Raw genomic sequence first — 24,854 nt, forward strand, 5'->3', positions numbered from 1 at the left:
CTTGAATTTTTCCACTGAAATTCCTGAGAATTATGATACATTTTGGACTAAGAATCATTCACATCTTTTGCTATGGTCTTAAACCATAACGTAATTAAATGTGTACGTTCTTTTCTGTTATACAAATAAACTATCTTTCTCTAATATTTTATTCCTAATACATGTATTTCTATGACTTCTTCTCATTTAGTGCTTTCTTCATTTTTGCTAAATTTGCAAGTCTTGTGTCTCTCCATTTTCTTTTTTCTGAAATTTTATCCAATGGTATTGAAGCATTATATTCAGCCTGGATCTTCTCTGCTGTTTCTACATCATACTGTACAGGGATCTGCTTAAATGTCTCTTTCTGTACATTATACGCTCCATCCGCATACCTTTTGCAGTAATCCACAATGCCTGGTTAATTTTGAAAAAAAAATATAATTAAAATCTTATTGCATACATTTTATCATGATAATATATCAATTTACATATTGACCACAAAATTTAGGTTGCATGTTTCTAAGGATCTTGCAACAATTTTCAAAAACACCCCCAACACCCCCCCAAAAAAAAACCAAACCAAAAAAAAAAACAACCAAGAAATGTTTTTGAAACATATATTACCCCAACTTGGCAATATTGAAAAAGATCAACAACTGTAAATTTAAAATGTCTGTATAGTGATAGTGAAAAAAAGGGTTATCTACATATGTACTTGTCAGGGAAAACACAATACCAAGTTTGTTATCTTATCAGGCAAAGGGTTCTAAAGATAATGAGCAGGATTTTACTTTTATCTAGAGTGAATTGATTTATGACCATGTGAGATTCAAAGTGAAAAGGAGTCATAATACCACAAGATATTTTGACCAATGGTTTTGTATTTCCTTTCTTTTTTAGGGGCTACCAAGTTTGATGTCTGTCATGCAAAGGGTTCACAATATATCGAGCAGTCACTATCTTATTGTGTCCTGAGTAGTTTGGCTCTTGATCTTGTAACCTCAAAATCAATAGAGGTCATCTATACTCCTTAGGACTAAGTGTAATGTCTGTCAAGCAGAGGGTTCTCAAGATATTGAGCAGACAATATATCTTACTCTGTCCAGTTTGACCCTTGACCTTGTGATCTCATAATCAAATGGGGAGATAATCTTCTCAGGTAAAACCAGTGTACCAAGTTTGATGTCTTTCATTCAAAGGGTTCTTAAGATACTCAGTGGATAATATTTCCCTCTGTCCAGAGTAGACTGACCCTTGATCTTTGACCTCAAAATTAATAGGAATCATATACTCTGTAGGGAAACCAGTATAAGGAGTTTGATGATGTCTGTCATGCAGAGGGTTTTTATGATACTGAGCAGACAAAACTTGGTCTACTGACCAACAAACCAACAGGCTGACTGACAAGAGGGGGGGGGGGGGGGGTTACAAATAAATTTTCATTGACCTTTCTTATTAAAGTTCAAAAATAGGTAGACTTTCTTATTTAATGCTTACATTGTCATTGTAAATTCAATTTACAGTTTAAATCAGTGCAATGTATCAATTGCTATATGAAAATTACTGACAATACTCATCCCTATTCATAATCCCTTATAATGAACAAATTTCAAGTTTAAGACATTATTTTCAAGAGTTACTTTTCCTTGCTGTACATCTTTTTAACTGATGTCATACTTTTTTCTGCTTAATAAAACTACAAAAACTACCGATTGTCTAATGAAATCACTTTTAAAGAACACAAACCAAAGTTCTCAGGTATTAACCTATTTTGTAAAAAATTCCAAAGAAAACATTTCACTGATAAACAAAGATACAAACCGTCAGCATTAAGGTGCATAGTCTGAAGTGGGCCAATGAAGGCATATCGGACTCCCAGTCCATCGTAGCACAACTTGTCAATGTCCTCCGCACTTAGCAAACCAGTCTGAAACAAACCAAACACGTTACATGTGTTTAATACACAACAGAGATTTTTGTTGATTTGATTACAAACCAGTCTCAAACAACCCAAACACATTATTGGATTTACAACAATCATACTGAGATCTTCATCGTTCTGAATACATAATTTGCCTGTCAAGTCTGGTAAGACCTGTAAATCTGAATATTCTAATTGAAGATATATTTTCAGCTAGCTTTTCCCCCCTCAGCATTTTCAAAACCATACGCATGCACTTATTCACCTTTTATCTTGATATGTTAAGATAACATATAATCAGTATAGACAGAACAGTGGATTCAGGATAAACAGGAGAGTGGATTCAGGATACACAGGCAAGTGGATTCAGGATAGAAAGGACGATGGATTCAGGATAGAAAGGACAGTGAATTCAGGATAGGAGGACGGTGGATTCAGGATAGAAGGACAGTAGATTCAGGATAGAAAGAAAAGTGGATTTAGGAAAGACAGAACAGTGGATTCAGGATAGACAGAACAGTGGATTCAGGATAGACAGAACAGTGAATTCAGGATAGACAGAACAGTGAATTCAAGAGAGACAGATCAGTGGATTCACGATAGACAGAACAGTGGATTCAAGATAGACAGGAGAGTGGATTCTGGATAGACAAAAAAGTAGATTCAGGATAGACAGAACAGTGGATTCAGGATAGACAGAACAGTGAATTCAGGAGAGACAGAACAGTGGATTCAGGATAGACATAACATTGGATTCAGGATAGAAAGAACAGTGGATTTGGGATAGACAAGAGAGTGGATTCAGGAGAGACAAAACAGTGGATTCAGGATAGACAGGATGGTGGATTCAAGATAGACAGGACGGTGGATTCAGGATAGAAAGGATGGTGGATTCAGAATAGACAGAACAGTGGATTTGGGATAGACAGAGCAGTGGATTCAGGATAGACAGAACAGTGGATTCAGGATAGACAGAACGGTGCATTCAGAATACACAGAACAGTGGATTTAAGATAGAAAGGATGGTGGATTCAGAATAGAAAGGAAAGTGGATTCAGAATAGAGAGAACAGTTGATTCTGGATAGACAGGACAGTTGATTCAGGATGACAGAACAGTGCATTCAGGATAGACAGAACAGTGCATTCAGGATAGACAGGACAGTGAATTCAGGATAGAAAGGACGGTGGATTCAGGATAGAAAGGACGGTGGATTGAGAATAAAGAGAAAAATTGATTCTGGATAGACAGGACAGTTGATTTAGGATAGGAGGACAGAGGATTTAGGATATGTAAAACATAAAAGTCCTGTCTTAAACTTCAAAAGTTATGGCCTAGGTCATGAGGTCAAAAATTTTGGTACCAAACTAAAGGTTTTGTCAAAAGGAATACATATATGCATTAATGAAATATGAAAGCCCTATCACTAACCATTCAAAAGTTATGTCCAAGGTTTAATTTTTTTCAAAAGTAGGTCAAACGTCAAAAAGTAAAAAAAAAGTTTTGCCTTCATTTGAACAAACTTGAATTCCCTTTATTAAAGAATCATTTGTTCCAAGGTTGATTGACATTAGCTCAGTGCTTATGAAGAATGTTTTAAGAATTCTTTGTACCAAGATTGCTTTTATTGGAGAAGAACATTTTCAAAAGCCACCACCACATGATCCTTCATTTGAATGGGCTTCTTTACCCTGATGGATACATAGTGCTAAGTTTTATTAGAATTGATTAAGTGGTTTGGGATATATTTTTATGTAAAACTTTACACCCCTCCTGTGGCCCATTATTGATACAGGGGTCACAGTTAGAACAAATCTGAATATAAACTTAATAAAGATTGAAGCTTTCTTGTCTGGTGCAGTGGTTCTTGAGAAGAAGATTTTAAAAGACATACATTTTTCAGTTTCTTTAAGTTATGCTCCCTTTTGAAAGAGGTATGGCCCTTCATTTGCACAAATTTGAAGCCACTTTACCCAAATATACTTTAAATTAAATTGGCTGAATCATGTCTCAGTGGTTCTGGAGAGAGAGAAAAATAATCAAAAGACACTACCAGATTTTCAATATTTTTTTTGTAATTATCCCCCTTTGGAAAACACCAAGAGTTAATTGAATTACTTTACTTTAAAGCTTGACAATGACAGAGAAATGAAAATAGAAACAGAAAACCCCAAATGAACAGATAGACAGATAGATGTTGCTGTTCATTTATAATCATAATAAGTCCTGTCTAAAGATGGGTGTATAATTACTTGGTTATTGAGATAGTCACTGTTCAGATAAATTCTGTGATAGCTAGTGTACAGACCCTCAAAGTTTTACTGCAACCATTTCAGATCTGTGTCCTGGATTTCTCGAAAGAAACTTAAGTCGAAACTTGAACTTACATAAGTCTGAGATTTGGCTCAAATTTTGACTTCTCAAATAAAAGAAAATTCACACTCAAATTCGAGATTTTTGTTAGAAATCCAAGCCCGATTATAGTTTATCGAAATCTTTCCATTTGTGTACCGATAGTGTCTATATATAACTCCATATACCTGATACATGTTCCAGCATTCGTTCATAGCTGCATATTGTATTCTGTTGAGGGCAAATCCTGGACTCTCCCGCTTGAGGGTAACAGGTGACTGACCAATTTTTTCCATTAGCTCCCTAACCTTCGTCAGAACTTCCTGTCTGGTCCATGGAGCAGGAACTAACTCAACCAGTGGAACAAAGTACGGAGGATTTATCTGTCATGTACAAATGAAAAATAATCATTGGGCATACTGAAATTGGGCAGCATGCAGAGATGTACTTTTTTCATCTCACATGCAAATCATGGTAGACACACAGAAATCCGAGTCACACTTTTATTTTCATGATTTAGTCTTCGTCAGATTTACTAGCAAGGCATACGTTTTGAGAATATTCAATTTGTTTATCAAAATTATTAAGAGAACATTATTATCAACTCGAAGCAACCTTAAAAATTCACACAAAGATATAGTTATTTTATGATTTAACTTTATAATATTATTAAAGGAAATTGCCTTTAAAATTCTTTAAATATAATGCTATCAAAATGTAAACTAATACAACCAAAGAGGTCGGGTCTTTTTTTTACTACAGTGTTCCAAAAAACATTCATACACTATAAAGTCTTATATAGCTGTGCTAACAACAAAAATTGCCTACTGGATGAGCGACCAGCATGTTCTGTCTGTTTTTGAGGTTCTCCGTGAAGGTTGAGGCGGGAATACAGCTGCTGGAACTGGCCACTATTGTCTCCCCTTCTACTATCTCATCAATCTGGGCAAATACCTTCCTCTTCAGGTCCACATTCTCTGGCACACACTCCTACAAATAAATGTGTAAATCAAATCATACTATCTCTGTCGTCCATTCAACTCAGACGGGGCCTCCATGGCCGAGTGGTTAGAACATCGCGCTCAAAATCACATGGCCTCTCACCTCTGTCGGTGCGGGTTCGAATCCTGCTCCCGCCAGTAAGTGAGAAATTTCCTAGTTTACTTTCGGAAGGTCGGTGGTCTCTTCCCAGGTATATTGTATCTGGGTTCTCTCTTCCACCAATAAAAACTGGACGCCACCAGATAACTGAAAAATTGTTGAGTGTGGCGGAAAACATCAATCAATCAATCAATCAACTCAGACAATGATACAAACTATACAATACTTGAATCTTCAGTATACAGTGTTTTGTTAAAAACTACAGCTTTTCTGATTTGTTATTTCAAGGGAGACTACTCTATGTTCTTCCTTTATGAGCAAAAATTGTACTTTGTGGATCAGTTGATTTCATGGTCTGTAACAACCACACTTTAAAACAATGAAAATTGTTTTCCAATGAAACATTATGAAACCAAAGTGTAGATACACTATATTAAAAAACCACAAAAATATTATGACTATGAAAATCAATTCTATCAAAACCATAGTACTGGAGAAAATGAGTTCTGAAATACACTCACTGTCGTACTGTCCCTGTTACAGTACATGTAGTTTAATTTTGAAATTCGCTATAGGTAAAAACCGTGAAATCAAAAACTACAATGAATATATCCTAGCTACAAAGAGGAATACTACAACTAAATTTGACACAGCTTGAAAACATAATTAGGTAAAATACCATGAAGATAACCTTGAAAAAACAAACTGTATAATCTGATATGCAGTGTACATGTACTATAGTTTTCTTGACATCTTCAATCATTCATACAACTTCAGTAGTCAAGAAATGCATCCAGTCTGTCGAAATTCAAACTCGTTTCGAATCATTGGCACAGAAAGTAGCTTACATACATTAATATCAAAGATTTCTTATAACAAGTCAGTTGTCTTATATCTCATCACAGAATAGTTGTCTTATCTTGATTATTCGAGACTGAACATACGGTGTAGCGCTGGAAATGAATTAACTACCTGTACATAGATAGCTCCTTTCAGACATTCTTGAAGGGAACTAGTAAAAGACACCAGTTTAGCCTGCTCTGCTGCGGGAATGTCTCCTCTTATAAATCCCTCCTCTTCATACTGAGTCAAAGTCCGGCCAATGTTCTGTTCAGCTCGGGTCAATTGACCTTGATCTACATCAAACACACTGACCAGGAATCCCTGTCCAGCAAAGATCATTGACCAATTCTGGCCAATTAGCCCACTAAGGAAAAGAAAGAATTGGCATTATAGACAACAAATTAAAAAAATTATTTGATGCATTTTTAAAAATTATTAGTCTGCTTAGTAAGCAAGTTTTGTGATGCATCAACATCATACATGTAAATCTGGTCATGTCAGGCATAACTAAGTTAGCCAAGACTTTACAAGGATGAAAACAATAACCAATATATGATCATGTCTGTATTTTCATGAGGCCTTTTTTTTATTCAGCAGTGTGTATTTGATTCATATAATATAGCCTCATGCATCTATTGTGAGGCTGATGGATCGAATTACTCATTGTGAATGATATTGCACATTTTTCAAAGTTTACTTTGCGAAGTCACAAAATCCAAAATACAACTCATAATATTAAACATTAAATGTGGTTCCTCCTCATATTCAGTTCAATAAATGATTGATAAGCACTTGTTTCCCCCAAACATTTTATTGACAGTTATAGGTAACAGAATCTTACAGTAATTAAAGTACATTTAAAGAAGTACAGAACACATTAACCTGATGACTCACTAGCTCTGTATAAAACAAGGTTATCTCTACAAAGATATCAGTTCATCTACAGAGAACACCAGCTGACCAGTTTCAAGGAACACAGGCTATTTAGTATGTGTCCTCAGATTCAATGAAGATAGATAAGTTTAAGCAGCTCATTATCCCGAACCTTTTATCATTGATGATAATTAGAAGAAAAATATCTCAGCAGCTTAGTTAAGAATGTAAAAAAGTCAGCAGTATTATGTAAATTACACAAATTACTTAACAGTCACAGTGGTGGATCTAAATTACACACATATAGGTATACTTAATAGTGGTGGATCTAAATTACACACATATAGATTATATACTTAACAGTGGTGGATCATATGAAATTTCTATAATCCCCCATATAAATTACTCAAATCATTTTGATCACGTTAGGATGAGATACAGACACCATGATTAATAATCAAGCCTTAAATACTTTGTAGAGTCGGATCACATACATGATAAAAGAAAGTAACAAGAGCTCGATCAGCTCTGCAGTGGGCATATCCCCAAACAATGAGTGAAGTCCACAAGATTTTTCTATGAAGCCCCAAAGTGATATTAACCTTTGGAATTCAAAATTAAAACTGTTCTTTCTTTCTCAAAAAAATGTACGTGACCTGCAGCGTTTTCAATTTCTTTCTTCTATGAAGTCCTGTATTAATGTTGACCTTCGACCTTTTGACCCCAAAATCAATAGGATTCTTCCTCTCTTGATGAAAAAGCTACATGTGAAGTATCAAATGAATAAAGCAAAAAATTTAGCCTGTAAAGTGTCTACAAGCTCAGCATTACACACACGCTCACACAAAATATCCTGTTACTCTTGCGTATCCTCTCTTACAATGAAATGCATGGGGATAATTACTTAAACATTATTTACATACTTAGTGCTTGTCTAAAGAAATATATGTCTTCAGATTTTTTTTAAAAACTGGAAGAGAATCACATGTACTTCTTAAGGTCCATTACAGAAGTGGGTTCCAGGGCAAAGCCAGATTCTCCATATGTCTTTGTGTCAAAGGGACAATAAGTTGGCATGACATTTGAAACTGCAAGCTCCCTGCAGGGTGAGAGAGCTCAAGAATTCTGTCTAGTATGAGGGAGCCATGAATCTAGATTTTATAGTACCTTATTGATGAACACAAGAATCTTACATTAGCTTTGATAGTGGATGGTTAGCCAGTGAAGGTGCTTGAGAACTGTGTGATACGACCTCGTATTTTAGTTGCTGTGATTAACTATATAGCTGACAGCTATATTTAGGACTCTTGTTGAAGCTTCTCATTCAATGAGTTACTAAGTTTAATTATTTTAAGAAAGCAATGTGTTGCCATAGTCAAATTGAGAGGTTGATCAATGACTAGAGAATTCAATAGGGTCTCCTCAGTGATGAACGGTCTTATACATGTTTTGAATGTGGAAATAGTATGAGGATGATATTGAATTACATTGTTTTCTTTATCAAAATAAAACCAGAGATTCTAAATATATGACTGGATTCCTGAAAGGTTGCAACCTCTTGGTAGAAGATTTTGAAACCAAAAGGTCATTTCTTGCTATTTTGGGGTCTTCAACCATCTTTCTTTCAAGTGGAAAAGATACAGACTTGGGTCGCAATCCCCTCCCCACTTTTGAAAATTTTCTGGATCCGCTCCTGCTCAAGTTCAATGACCATCAAAAAAACTTTACATTTTTGTAAAATATCCCAAATTTGGGGTATGTGGGATATTGAACTATCAATATTTGTTTGATCCTCTTCATCCTTATAAATTGTGACAAGTCTAGTAAACTATTAATTTAACACATGGGGTCTAGTTGATTAAATTTGAAATCAAAACAGATCGATCGATCTATTCCATATACGACACAGTGCCAACGAACAGAAATCGTCTTTTAAAAAATCATTGTCATAAAGAACTGACATCGTATCAATATTTACCTTCCAACAATAGCAATTTTCTGTGACATTCTTCACTTGCTGTAGTGAGGTCGGGATCTGGATTGTGAAAATGAAAATAGAGAGAGTTGTCCTTCTTGAAAAGAACTCTTCCAGTGATTAAATCAGCTTCTGCGAATATTTAGAAAGAACGGCAAACGCACTTAGTGATGGTAGTTGTGGTAAAGTAGCAAATCGGTAAGGAAATGTCAGTATAATACTGAGGTATATAAAAATGTACAGTTAGGATTTTACAAAATGTCAGTCATCGTTCCTCATTTCCTCTGTTCATCAATGTTTCTGCACACATTGTCATGTGATATTTTTTTTTTTCTGTTGGGGAAAATAACACTAGCGTCTGCTTAAGATTGATACCTGCGCAGAGAGATCTATAATGTTAGTGATCAGTATTCTGACTAAACAACTTTAGACAAGAAGATGCACATGACCCAACTCGACTTTCCTGTACCCCTGTTTGTATCTAAAGCAGGAATACACAGTAGCGGGAGGAATGTGGGATTATTTTGTGTCGTTTTTTCTGAAGTTGTGTAGTCCGAGTAGTTTTTATGTATTGACAATTGTTTAGTGAGCATCTACTGTTCAGCTGTTACACTTATGCATGTAAAATTATATATTTATGCTAAATTATTCATATTGTATCTGTAGTGGTTGGTATAGAGAAAACTTTATACTGCCCCGCTAGAGAGCTAGCTTTTCTAGTGATGTGTTAGAGCATGTGTCTCTCTCGGTCATGCAAGTTAAGTAACAGCGTGTGTCATCAGCCCTTGGATGGTGACCACTACATGTTACATATATTGTAAAAAAAAAAATCCCCCCCCCCCCCTGCTAAATCTTGCAGATTTAAGTCATGATAATTGGAAATTGTTAATGAATGTTTTACTTGATGCTGTATTTTAGGAAGGGCATTTCACACCTGTTAGGTCTTAACTAATATCTCCGATTTGATTTGTCAATGAACACATTTTATCATATAAGTTTTCAATATACAACATGTACAAAGGGACCGGAAACAAGTTCTCACAACTTATGGGTTCCTTTTCTGTGATGTGGCAGTGGAAATTGGTTCCTAAACACTATTGAATTTATGGTCAGATCTTGGGATTGTATACTTGAACAGTTTCTTTGATTTTGTTATTTTACTAAGCCTATTTAAAATCTGTCACAGCGCTTTTCCTTGAATTTGCGATTTAATTTCTCTGGTAGTTTATTTCGTTGGTGACATTCAATATCCCCAAGTAGACAGATCTGTCAAAGTTTATAACTGTGTGCATTTGCATTCATGAAAAAATTCCAATCTGATTAAAATCAGATCCTTTGATTTGCTCATGTATAGATTGCTACACAATATCTCTGCTACAGATGCACATTTTCAACTGAAATTTGGTTCATAGTTTAAAAAAAAATTCAATTGTTTTTAATGCATGACAAGCGCACGATGATGCATGTCACACACTGATGGACGTTGACCAATTACAATAGCTCACTTTAGGTGACCTAAAAATTACAAATGATTTACAGTTTACACTCATTATCTTTCAGAATAAAATTAAGAAAATAATGATAATATCATGAGAATATGGGTCTAGTCTAGAAACTTTTGGCAGAGTTATGGCCAATGGGCAGTAGCATTGATTTTGCTCTGACACATCTAGTTTTTTTCACAATGTAATTTATTCAAAGAACTTCAGAATCTTTTCTCATTTATATTAATCAAATCATCAAAGGTTAAGTTATTATTCAACTTTTAAACCTTTAATCCAAAAAATTAATAAATATGATTACACTAATGTGTAGAATCAGTTGGAATACAATAATTTATTGGAATAATTAGATATGCATTTCAATATTATTTAAATATAATTAGAATATCAAGACTGCAAATGACCTACAATATTTTCATATGAACTGTCTCACACAATACATTGTATTTAATTTCTGTTTATCAGTGACATCAATTTTGGCAATTATCACGTGTAATTATTCATGGACACTATTGTATTGACAGTTCTTCGTGATTTCATGTAATTATTCATACTACGCACTATGGTATTTATAATTACGGGATTCCTCTAAGTCTGATCTAATGTTAAACATGCAATGATGTTATAATCAGTTAATTACCAGTTTGGTCCACAACAGAATCTTATATCTATTATGACCAAGAGACACTGTCAATTTGTAGGAAAAGGAAGGAGAAGATGAAAGACGATAATGGCTGAGGGGAAAAAACCTATCCTGGAAACTCACAAAGAAGCTTCCAATGTATTATCAGCTCATCTCCGAGAAACCAAGGGGAAAGCCCGCAAGAAATCACCAATGCCCCCTCCATCAGAGAAGGAAATTAGGAACGAGGTTCACAGAATATTGGAGCAATTCCTAAAGAAACAACTGCTTCTGAACAATAATGAAGATGTAACTGCAATACCCACCTCTTACCAAAAAGTGGTGGTAGAGGATGTCATAGAGACAGATGGACCAGGCAGCACCAGCACATCAAGGGAAGGCTCAAGGTATTCATCTAAAACAAGCTGTGCTAGATGTCGCAGTGAGGCAAGTCAGTCCATCCCAGTAGGGTCCATTCGATCCCTCACTGATGACACCATTGATTTTCCATTCATTGATGGGGTAGACGAAGCAGAATCTTCTGACAAAGGTCATGGGGAGAGGTCAAAAAGTCTCCCGTCAAGTATCATACATGCATCGTCCATCAATAATAAGGATAAGTATTCCTTGGCTTCATCAAAGTCGCTCAGTCCTTCTCATCTTAAGCAAATTCATGACATGGGATCTCCAATGAATCGGGTTGCAGAAACAGGGGACATAATGGAGGATCATGCTTACCCCTCAGAAGATAGTCTATGGAGAAGCAGTCATAAAGACATAGAAGAACCAGGTATATCAAGGCGTCGAAGATTAAAGTCAGGCACAGAGTCATCAGATGACACGGACAATAAAGAAGTAATCACCCCAGGACGGAAGAAGAAATCCATCTTTACACGATTAAAGGAACGCATGAACAGAAGTTTGAGTCGAGGTAGAAACAGAGAGGATGAAGAGGATAAGAGAGCCAGATCTCAGTCGGAGGGATCCCTGAAAAAAAGACGGAAACCAAGAAAGAAGAACGAAGGTACCAGTGTGGATAGAAAGGGGACAGTTGTTCAAAATGTTCACACTCACAAACATGGACATATTGAACAACATCATTACACTAATGGAAACAAGTCAGGTGTGTTAATGGAGAAAGAGGTTTGGGAATCGACTGATGTGATTGGGGAATCGGAGCACAAGCACAAAGAAAAACATGCCAATGTGAAGGAGAGCAAGGAACTGCATTCTGACAGTGACAGTAAAATTCTGAGGAAACTCAAGAAAATGACTTCCTTCAGGAAAGCCAAGAAAGACAAATCCATCTCCACTTCCATGAAAAGTATGTAACGGTGAATGGTATTTCTATCATTTTGTCTTGTATTAAAAATAATTGGTTAATCCTGAGTAAAAATAAAATCTTAATGACATTGCAGTGATGGAAGTTCTTAATTCAATATGATATAGACTTAGTCACATAGATGGTATTATTATTTTCTCTTAACAGCATCAGAGTCAGATGAGGTTGATTATAATCATAGAACGCATAAATCCTCCAAAGGAGACTATGATCACTCAATGTCCACAAGTCAGGGGTACCAAGAACAAGTGCAGGAGAATCATGACCACTCAAAACACTCAACCACCACCACAGTAATAACGGGTCAGCAGAGTCATGACCGTGCCGATGAGTATGTACCACAGGGACTACTTCAGGGGGAGGTGATGGACCATGCTAACAGAAACAAGTCCTTTGTGTTGGATTTTGAGACTTGTGAGAGACAGCGGAGAAGGGTATTTCCTGATGGCACCGTTGACACCACAGTCAAGCAGCATGTCAAGGTCAAACACTTTGATGAAGGACATGATGTAGAGGTTGATGGGAATGATGACGAAGGTTTGTCTTTTGGAATTTTAGCATTTATACATGGCAGTTCCTCTGTCCTGTTAGTGCTGCAGTATGAATGGAGATATACAGTACAAAAAAAATATATGCACCAATCCATGTACATGTACATTTGTAGTTCCTCCTACGGTTTAAATCAGATAGGTGCTAAAGTTGACAGATAGCTTTCATGTACAGGTATCTGTATATTGACCTTGTAAATTTATTGGGGAAGGGAGGGGGCATCTGATTTTACATAAAAGAATGAAAAGTAGTTTTAATCTTCTCCTCCTTCATAATTGAACATTACTGAATGTTGTTTCAAATGATATTTATATTTGTTTAGCACTGTGTCCAAGACATGCATCGTCGGAGCCATCGGACCCAGAGAAGGACCGCCTCTATACAGCAGTGGCAGAGAGATTAGCCCATATAGGTGACCAGTACATGGCCACTAGCCCACTGTCTGAGAGTACCGGAAGCTCTTTGGATCGTAGTCACGGCAGGCGAGTGGGCACCAGAACTGGAGTGGATGAAAGAGACGGTGGGTTTCATATTTTCCTTTGTGTTTATGTTTTCTTGTCGCAGAGAGAAGAAATGTTATTATAATATATTGACTTGACTTTAAAGAATAAAAAATATATGAATTTAAATGTTTAATTAAATCATGTAAATCATAGAGCAGCCTGTATTTCTTTTTGTATTTTTTCCTTGTGGTTGCATTAAATGTCATCTGTGTGCAGGTGAGGGACTGACAGAACTGGAAAGAAAATTAAGAGACACATTCCGAGAAGCTGGGGACAATGCGGCAGTAAGTATTTGTTGTGGTCACCAATTGTAGATGCCAATACTAAATTTTTAGGTCACCTGAGTCACTCAGGTTGCCTATTGCTATTTGTCTTTGTCAGTCATGCAATTTTTAGGTCACCGGAGTCACTCAGGTTGCCTATTGCTATTTGTCTTTGTCAGTCATGTGTAGCAATTGAACGTTTTAACTTCTTGTTAACTACCCTTCCAATTCTTTTCAAATTCGGTATGAAGCATCTTTGGGACAAGGGAAATGTGATGTGTCAATTTTAGGACTCCTTCTCTCCCGGAGCTTTTGAAGTACAGCGAAACCTGCCGAAACTTGACCAATTTTCAAAAATCTTCTCTACATCTGCACATCTGTAAGAAAAAACAAAATGCAAAGTCAAGTAAAGCAGAAAGGCCTCTAACAAAATTGTTAATTTCATGGTCCCTTAGGTAGGGTTCTGACTCCAGGGTTGGGCCAAATTTGGCATATAGTGTTTATCATTTGAAAGATTTCTTTAATTTTGCCGATATTATATAAAAACTAGAAACATATTATTAGGAAGAGCAGGAAGGGATGTACCAAAATTGTTAATTTCACAACCCCAGGGTTTTGACCTTAGGGTGGGTCCAAAATAGTCTTTTAGTGTTAATAAAACATACCATTATATTACTTAAAGTCTTTCATCTGTATGGGTACTTTCAGGAGCATTTGTATCTTATTTCACTGCTGCTAAACATTAGAATTTAACTTAGATTATGCTGAACAGGAAAATTATTGATTTCAAAGCACTTGTGCCTAGTGATATTTTTTAACTAATACTCAGGCGACCAATAAAGCCAGTGAGCATCATGGTATGGAAGACTGCATAGATCTACACTGCATGTACTTTTATTCTACATATTGAAAGTATGCATGTCATTTAGTTTTAAGCAATAATGTTTCAAAACTTTTGCAGTTGAATATATCACCAGAATCTATAAGAATTGCTGCTTTGGAAATTGCAAAGCATGCGACCTACCAGCAATTCCAGGATGTGGTCAACAACAAGATTGGCACTGGGAACAGCTGGGATCAGATTGCAGCTGTGTTTTATCTTACAAAAAAAGCCATTAATCTGGCTGGGGTAGGAGGGGCTGTCGCCGTACAGGTGAAGGACTTGGCAGCAGAGTACGTGGCCGACAAGTTTGCTTCCTGGATTGTGGATCAGGGAGGATGGGTATGGTTGCTCCATTAATTAACTTCCTCTTCCACTAGTCGTGGTGGTTATAGCATTTACTTTGTGACCGGAAGGTTATGGGTATGAGAATCGCTTGTGCCTTAGCCATGCCAAAACTAAGATGTAAAAATTGGTAGTGACTGCTCCTTTGTGACACACTCAGCATTTAGAAGTGAGAGTCATGGGTCTTTCGGATTAGACCTTTTAAAAAACCTGAAGTCATGTATTGCAACAAGTGTTTGCATTGTAAAGAACCATCACTGCCATAGTCCTGAGCAGCATGCAATGGTCTAAATTTGTAGCACTTCACCCACAGCTTGTGACATCTCAATATCATATGAATGAAATATTTTTGAAAGGATATAAAACAAAACAAATAAATAATAGTTCACTCTTCTATAGTTTATAATGGAAAGAGGTATTGCGCATTTGCTGACGATATGGCCGACTCAGAAATCTAAATGGAAAACATCGGTTTCCAATAATAGACTGGCGTGTTATATTTAAATATAAGGCCAACGTTTTTGATGTTTTGTTAACCAAGATAAATAACTGCCGCAGGTTAGCATTACTGACATTTATATAAGTTGTTCTTTACTTAATAAACCATTTCCCTATTTGGAATGATGAACAGTACAATATTTTTATAGACCTGTGCATTCATATTACACAACAACCCTTTTACATATGGCATTACTTAACTCACTGTTCTGACATGACTGCAGCGCCTTTAATAGATGTCATCAGTTCATTTGCCTTTGGTTGATAATTCGAGTGTTTATCTTTGCCTAAATATCATATGACAGTTGCTACATGAGTTTTTATTTTTTTTTTTTTTTGAGAAGTCAAACTGTATAACAGTTCTTTTCCTCCCTTGACTTATTTTTACTTATTACATGCTGTGCATTTGTGTCCTTTTTCTTGTATTTGTTTAGCTTTTCGTCAGCCACATTACGGTTTGAAATTCCTGTGCACACAGGAACATGTTAGTGTAAACAAGCGGAACTACAATGATCTCGGAATAAATTCCCTTTCTTTAACGATATTTTCATATTTTATCCATTTTCAACAAGAGGGCCACCTTAAACCAAATTTCCTCAAATGGACTTATATACAGTCATAAGCAGGTAAAACAACTTCAGTGTTTTATTTCTGGTTTAAGATGGCCTTTAGCAACAGTTTGCAATTTTTTATGCCCATTACGTTACATCTACTATATACTCTATATAATCACGGTGATGTTTATGCTTGTCAAATAAATATACTATCAACATATCGATATCTTTATTAAGTAATTTGGGTAAACACAAGTATAAACTGACATTGTATAGCAGAATATTTGCAAAAAACTATATTCAAGAAAAAGGTATTTATGTAGGCGAAATTACATACCAAGTGCGCTATACCTCTTTCTTTGTAGTGCTTAGTCCAACAGAAAAGGAACATTTAGATTGTTGGTTTTAGCAACCAGATGTTTCAATTTCAAAAGATATGATAATCATTGTATTTCTTTCATGTTAAACATGTGAATTGAGCTTGAAAGCAATATTTGTTCAATTGTTGTGATGATAATTTGGACAGATTTAAATCAAGAAAAAAAATTGTTAGCAGGATTCTTTTAACTAACCTGAGCCAATGACTCAAGTAAACTTTTCTGATTGAAATTTGTCCGTTGCCTGTTGACGTCATTGTAAACTTTTCACAGTTTCATCTTCTTCTCAAGAACCACTGGGCCTGAAAAGATGAAACTTGTGTAAGACTCATGACATAGTGAATATTTAAGTTTGTCCAAAGTATGACTTTTCAAGGGTAAGGTGGGATCACAATAGGGGATGAAAGTTCTACGTGGAAATGACTCTTTTTAAAGATTTTCTCCTCAAGACCAGCAGAGCCATGGTTAGTCATAGTATTATGTAAGCATCCTCAGGTAGTACAGATTCAAGTTTATTTTTAAATCGTGGTTTCTGGGTTTAGGGTGGGCCATAATGTGGGATAACATTAGAACAAAAGGAAAAAATCTTTAAAGATATTCTCAAGAACAACAGGACCATGTTTAGTCATATTAATATAAAACCATCAGGTAATGCAGATTGAATTTGATTTGAATTATGGCCCATGGGGGTGGGTGGGAGGGTGAAAGATCAAAGAAGTTATCATATATCTATATTTCTCAATATTGAACAGGTTTCTTCTTTTCTCTGTTGTCAATGGAATGTTTTGGTGAGTGTTGTTGCCACTTGGGGTTTTTTCCCCCTTTTGTACATGATGTTTTGACTCCATTGCAGGACACATGTTTGGACAGTGACACAGATCTGGAAATTGATTGAAAGTCAGAGCAGCTGTTGTGATGAAATTTACAGCTATACCAATGTCCTTAAAGCCAATATTCTCCTCACTGGGAGCAGGGGAAAAACCCATTGGGGTGTATCAAAGAATTTGTTGTCCTTATGAAGGATAAGAAATTTGGTTGTTAAAAGCTTACATTTATAGATCGTGTTTGAGACTTTGATGGTTATTGTTTCTGTGTTTTATTGGAGTTTTTGGCTTAAAGCAAAATGCTTTGAATATGGATAATATTAATTGATTTGTTGAGAAAATTGTCTGAATGTTTTTAAGAATGTTTTAAGCATTGTCTTTGATACTGAGTTCAGTTTGCCTTCCATGTTATGCATCCAAAAGTGCTTTCTTAAATACTGCATGCAATGTACTACTGCTAAAGTGCCTGATGTTTTGTGAAAATAATTACAGGTAAATTGTGCCATGACTTTAGAATTTCAGGTGTGTAATTTGATCTCCAAGCAATGTTAATAGAGAAAACATCCCATTATCTTGTTTGAATAAGTCACTTTGTATATATAAATGTAGGAGTTAAAACTTGGTATTTTATAAAATTAATTACTGTATGTGTATTTATTTTAAAAATTAGCAAAGTTGGCTCTAATATACTATTTGGTGTAATTATAATTTAGTGCTTGTTCTGAGTTTGATAATGAATAAATGGAGGTAATCATATTTTAGCACCTCCATAAATGAGCTCTCTTGCTTCACTGCTGAAATCTGCACAGTGAAATCTGAACATTGATAAAATAGGTACACATACAGTTTTTCCTTCCAACATATTCTAATAACATTTTTGCATTGGCATTTCTAATGGAGTGAATAACACTTTACACGTATATCTATATTCAACAAAGGCTATAGGCACATTCCACTTTCAGGTTTTTTTGAAAATATTATATACAAGGCATGTACCCTTGTAGGTTGTAAGTCTTGCTTTTTATGTTCTTTACATTGCTCAGTGAATCATTATATTTGTTTGATCTCAGTATGTAAATCACGAATTCTCATTTTAACAGTTCAACACATTCGTATGTACGTGGTGTCTTTATATCCATTTTACATACTGTCTACAGTCTTGGGCATCAGATTTGATACATTTCAATCTTTTACAATTGGGTATAAAATAAAAATTGCTGTGTTTCCACTAATCCGTCTGACCCTAAATCATACCGCCCTACTCTACAAATTTTTTGACAAATTGTTCAAGAGATTGTTTTTTAGTTAGGTGCTGTACTTTCTTTAGAGAATATGTAGTTGAGTTGATAGTGAAAAATGAATCCTTCTTGTTCAATATGTTGATATGCCTGCAAGGGAATTGTGATCTGAATGTTTCTTTGTGTTCTCTGAAAATAGAGAAAAAAAATGTTATTTATCTTCTGTTTAACTTCCCTAAAGTTGTGGATGTTAGTGGAAACACAACAATTTTTATTTTTAGTCTTTTTTTTTCAATCAAAATTCATATAAATTGTATTTCTTTGAAATTATCTTAAATCAAGAGTCATAATTCATTACTGCCGGTGTACATGTATTTAGCCTAATAGGTATAGATCTGTGATAATCCACCTTGATTCTGTATCAATTTAAGTAAAAAAGTCTGATAGCATGTTTGTATTTCTCATGAAAATAGTTCTGACTATACACCCCAAAATTTACCCACCAAAACCTGAATTCCTTGACAGATCTACATGTTACTGTTGTTAGTTTACAGTGAGTTGTACAAAACATTTATTGTTGAATAAACTAAGAATCAATACTGGGCCATTTGTCATTTTATTTAAGAATCATGTGTACTTCAACATAGTGCATCACCATAAGCAAAAGATTAAGCAATTGGGAATGGGTACATTTTGTACAATGTAGGTAGGTGATATCTTTTTCTTGAAAAGATTGTTTCTCCAGCAGGCTCTACGTAAATTGCAAAGGCTACCTGTCCTTTTTTTTTTCAAAACTAAGGGAATTAACACCTCAGATACACACGTGTACCTACAAAACTATGGGATGGAATAGACATTAAAAAATTATAAAAAGGTGTGAAGACTTGGATCCGGGGATTTATTATAGTCGGCACCCAATGACAATTTTAGGCTTTCTGATTCTTTGTCATATTATTGTTCTTTGTTCACAAATTTTGTATTTTCTCAGAATCTCCATAACCTCCAGACCATGCACGAAGCAAGAGCACTATAATAATACAAACACTGGAGGGATGTTACACACGTGAAATTTGATACATGTATGAATGAAAAGTTGAGATGTACAATAATATTTTGAAATTGAAAACTCAAATTCACTTTATTTAGTCAAAAAATGCAGTTTTAGTAGAAAGTAACCTGGAAAATAAATTTAAGCCCCTGCTGGACCAGTTCAGCAGTCGACACGCTAACCTACTGAGCTACTCGGCAAGGCATCATTCATCCATGCATTAAAACGAGGCCAGTCATCATGACGATGTCCTACACCTCCTTAAATTACATATCTCTTTAAGAAATAAATTCTTGAATTGATGCAGTTACTTAGGAAATACATCCTTTCCACTAAAAAACATTGTAAATACTTTAAACACTAACGTCTCGCAATGCCCCAAAATCAAGATTTCGCATAAAAACTTGCTCAGCATTATAGGGCCTAAGTTGCCCTCAGATCCTCTTCCTGATTTACTGCCTGCAAAAAACAGTTCGTGTGTGTGACACTGATCTTTGAAACTGTAGCGGTCAGACGGGTTCGATCACCGGTGGCCAGTAGGTTAGAGTACCTGACTGAAGATTCAGGGGGCCCGGGTTCGAATTCCGGTTTGGTCCGTTGCATTTTCTCCTTTCCAGTTGCAGTTGGTGCTGTGACCAATCCCTGGAACTGACAGGTGAAAATGCATGCATGGGAATATATAAAGATCTGGGCTGATGTCTTCAAGTGTGAAGACATTTAAGGAGGGAGGAATGTTGTGGTCAGCCGGGTTTGATCGCCAGTGGACAGATAACTCGGTTGGTAAAGCACCTGACTAGAGATCCAGGGGGTCTGGGTTCGAATTCCGATCTGATCCGTTGCATTTCTCCTTTTCTGTTACATTTAAGGGTCCGGGTTCGAATCTGGTTTGGTCCGCTGCATTTGCTCCCTTCCCGTTACATTAACCCATATTCTTTTGCCCCTAGCAGGGGTGGTCAACGGCACCAAATGTAACAGGAAGGAAAGAATGCAACGGACCAGTCCGGAATTCGAACCCCAGTTCCTTGAATCTCCAGTCAGATGCTCTACCAACTGAGCTAACTGCCTACCGGTGATTGAACCTGGCTGACTACTACGTCCCCCGCCCCCCTCCTTAAATGTCCTCGCACTTGACATCAACCCAGGATCTTTATGCCCTGGCAAGCATATTAACCTGTCAGTTCCAGGGGCTGGTCTTCGACCCTAAATATAACAGGAAGGAAGAAAATGCAACAGACCAGACCGGGATTCGGACCTGGGTCCCCTGTATCTTTAGTCAAGTGCTCTACAAACTGAGCTATCTGACCACCGACGAGCGAACCCGGCTGACCGCTACAGACCTTTAAAAAATTGGAAAAAAACAAAAACAACTGTGGGAGTCACCCTTTAGTGATATAGTCTTCATACAATGTTTCATTGCTTTAGTTCAAGTAAAATCAGTTCGTCCATCTTTTGACCTCTGAAAAAATTGATCAATATACAAACACTGCTCAAAATATATTCTACCTATCATTAAAGTTGTTCAATGCGTCTAGGTTGAATCAATGTCACAAAACCTAACCATGTCTTGCCGTTTCGATGTTGGAAATGACCGGTTTAACAGTTATCTGGAGCCACTGACCCAGGTTCGATTCTCGAGCCCAGCGCCGCATCTAACCCACAGGCCTAACATAAGTAGAGACTGTTCCTTCATCAAGCGCCCGGCATTACAAGTGAAAGTCGGGAGTATTTCGGATTTGGCCTTAAAAACGGAGGTCACGGTTGGATTTGGCATTGAACAGTCACTGCTACGACACTATGCGCCTGACATGCATATGTCAAAATTTCTAATCGTCACTATATGAGTGAAAAATATTAGAATGCGACGTATATCAATCGAAAAAGTTAGAAGTTAATGTTGAATTGATGTTCCTTCTGGGGAAAAGGCTTTGTCCGTTAGGCCATTACCAAGTCATGCCGATTTTCGTAATCGTGAATCGCCGGGAGAGGACTGCAATATATCTTTGCCAGACAGAAAACCATGCAATTCGTGAATATATGTTAAAACCAAGGAGTGTTTGGGCGTTTCAACTTAACCCTATATAAGAATCCCCACCACTTCAAATAGTTTTCGCTATTAGAATTTCCGGGAAATGATTGCAATAGAAATGTAAATCTTTTAGGACACCCCTCCCTCTCCCAATTTAATAAAAAAAAAAAACCACCATGCAAAGTATACTATAGTGCAGAAACTCCACTAAATTGAGCAATGTTTGGCAATTTGAATCGCTTAAAAACGAATACCTGCAATACATATTATTCAGGCAGAAACATCACCCAACCTTGTATGCTAATATCCAGGAGTCTCACCCCTGGGTCCACCAGGGCATTGTGAAAAAGTGAAGATAACGAACAATGATCCATCTCATAATTTCTATGAAAATACAAAATTAAGAGTAGGGAAAACACGGACCCCCTGGACATGCCAAAGATGAGATCAGTTGCATGGGAAGAGTAAGCATTTCCTGTTGACCGGTCACACCCGCCGTGAGCCGTACCTTGATCAGATAAACGGGATTATCCGTAGTTAAAATCAGTATGTAAAGAACGGCCTAAGAATTGGTATGAAACACATCAGACACCTAGCATTCGACCTAATGGCAGATTGTATTAGATCGTTATTTAACGATCATAGAATTTCCGAAACGAGGCTGTTGAATCCCCCTTTACCATCAACTTATTTGACAGTAGCCTAAATCGATTCAAAACCAATTATAAACAGAACATACTCGTGTGTATCGAATTAGTTTAGAGACATAAACACCATATGCAGGTGATGATATTTTATGTATTATATTTTTGGTACATAGATATAGGACGTTGACGATGGGGAAGCTGAAGTCATCCCGTTTGCCAAAAAGTTGAGTTGTTAGTTTGCCGTAAACATCTAACTTCAATAAAATACCAGGTATGCAGCAGATGTGGAAGACTCTGTGTTGTCTTTTATTATCGAATCGACATATTACTGAAAATGAGTATTATTAATAGATAAAATGTCGTCGATGTATCTCAATGTCCAATTGAAGGTCACAGCATGAAACTTTTTCTTCTCATGTCTTTTTATATCTTGTGCTAAGTCATTTGGAATTCCCATGGGCACGAATTGTGCTCCTTTGTTAGCTGACCTGTTTCTATATTCATATGAAGCACAATTTATTCAAAAACTTCTACGCGAGAAGAAGAAATATCTTGCTGTGGCCTTCAATTCGACATTTAGATATATCGACGACGTTTTGTCTATTAACAATGATAACTTTTATTCATATGTCGATTCGATATATCCCTGTGAGCTCGAAATAAAAGACACCACAGAGTCGTCCACTTCTGCTTCATACTTAGATATTTTATTGAAGGTAGACGTTAACGGCAAACTAACAACTCAGCTGTATGACAAACAGGATGATTTCAGCTTCTCCATCGTCAACTTCCCATATCTATGTAGCAATATTCCATTATCACCTGCATATGGTGTTTATATCTCTCAACTGATTCGATACGCAAGAGCTTGTTCTGTGTATAGTCAGTTTTTAAATCGAGGCAAGCTACTGACAAACAAGTTGATGGTAGAGGGGTTTCAACAGTCTCGATTGAAGTCAGCATTTCGCAAATTTTATGGTCGTTATAACGATCTAGTTCGTCAATCAAATGCTGTCTGACGTATTTCATACCGATTATTAGGCCGCTCTTGGCACACTGATTTTGACTACGAATAACTCCGTTTACCTGATCAGGATATAGGGCTCACGGCGGGTGTGACCGGTCGACAGGGGATGCTTACTCCTCCTAAGCACCTGATCCCACCTCTGGTGTGTCCAGGGGTCCGTGTTTGCCCAACTATCTATTTTGTATTGCTTATAGGAGTTATGAAATTGATCTTTGTTCGTTATCTTCACTTTTCATAGAAGATTTAGAACGAGCACAATTCGTGCCCATGGGAATTCCAAATGACTTAGCACAAGATATGAAATTTCCGTGTTCCGTATTCATGGACGAGGCTGTGATGTCAAAAGTCTCAACTTTAATTCATTCTGAGATATTTGTTGTGTAAAGTGTCGAAAAGTCATACGTATTGATGTTGATTTTGGAAAAGTTTTGTGATTTAAATTTACTAAAACTTCTTTGGGTTTTTTCATAATCCACATTTGATTTACACCAGTTCTTGCATATGTTGTGACACAATATGTTTGGAATTTCTCCACCTCAGTTAATATTTTGCTGAGGAGCTATTTTAGAGGCTTGGTAGAACATTTACTGGATCCAGCAATGTATCTCTATTAGTAAGATTTTTTAGGAAGTTTTGGGATCCAGTATGAGTATGGGTACAGTAACTCATACGTCCCATTGACTGGTATATTATATGTGTTTAAAACTGAAACGTGATTTTGAAGAATTTCATCTTTTGAAAGGGAACTTTAGTGTATATATAGGATTACAAGACGTAAAATTAAACCAAAGTTCATTTAAAATATATATACAGTTGTAATGACGAATCTTATCAAACACAGTGTTGTTACAAGCTTTGTCAGCTGGGATTTACCAATACATATTCCTCGTGTAACTTATGTATCTCATTCTTTTATCACTTCTGGTTTACTAAACACAGAAGGATAAATGGTGAACACACTTTGTTTTGATGTGTCCAGTACGTAATTTCAATATTCCTCTTATACTTTTAATCCAATCCGACAAGGTCTCCAGTTCTTCCTTTTCATATTTAACACTGTAAGAAAAATAATTCTTACCTAAAATTTAGTGGTGAGGTCACTGATCGATATGACACATTTGTATATATTTTGGGTTCGACCATGTCAAAAACGTAACTTTTAGAATACTGAAAAAGGAGGTGGACAAGATAAATGAGGATGAAGAGAAAGGAAAGAAAAGAAGGAGAGAAAGGGGAAGTGTGGGGATAAAACAAGGTGGGAAAGGGCAAAGTGGGAGAACACCCCTTTTTAATCTTTACCCTCAAAGTGCAATGGGCTATGAGTAAACTTTATCTTGGGAGGAGAAATTTTGTTGCAACCCACCCATCCACCCTTTATCTGTAACTTAGGCGTATCCAGTGCATGCGATAACAGCAATTCTTGTTCACAGGGATATAGAAAGCACAGCACGATGTTCTACAGATTTTGGTCTCTGTCTGCAAAACGTTGCTAGTGACAGCTCCATGTTGTGGTTTTCTGATTGAAACTTGCATCTTTGCACCTGATTCACCTTTTTTTTTTTT

At 36.3% G+C, this 24,854-nt stretch overlaps 1 protein-coding gene across 1 annotated transcript; it reads left to right on the plus strand.

Moving 5' to 3' along the window:
- The first annotated feature begins 9,083 nt into the window (after nt 1-9,083).
- Nucleotides 9,084-19,142, plus strand: LOC125677738 (uncharacterized). The gene is made up of 7 exons (XM_048915903.2): nt 9,084-9,244; nt 11,250-12,494; nt 12,660-13,049; nt 13,384-13,581; nt 13,781-13,848; nt 14,789-15,049; nt 17,335-19,142. The coding sequence occupies exons 2-7, from the start codon at nt 11,279-11,281 to the stop codon at nt 17,374-17,376; spliced, it is 2,175 nt and encodes a 724-aa protein (XP_048771860.2). The 5' UTR covers nt 9,084-9,244; nt 11,250-11,278; the 3' UTR covers nt 17,377-19,142.
- The last annotated feature ends 5,712 nt before the right edge of the window (nt 19,143-24,854 follow it).

The sequence above is a fragment of the Ostrea edulis genome, chromosome 3 (genome assembly GCF_947568905.1).
Source record: "Ostrea edulis chromosome 3, xbOstEdul1.1, whole genome shotgun sequence".
Lineage (NCBI taxonomy): Eukaryota > Metazoa > Mollusca > Bivalvia > Ostreida > Ostreidae > Ostrea > Ostrea edulis.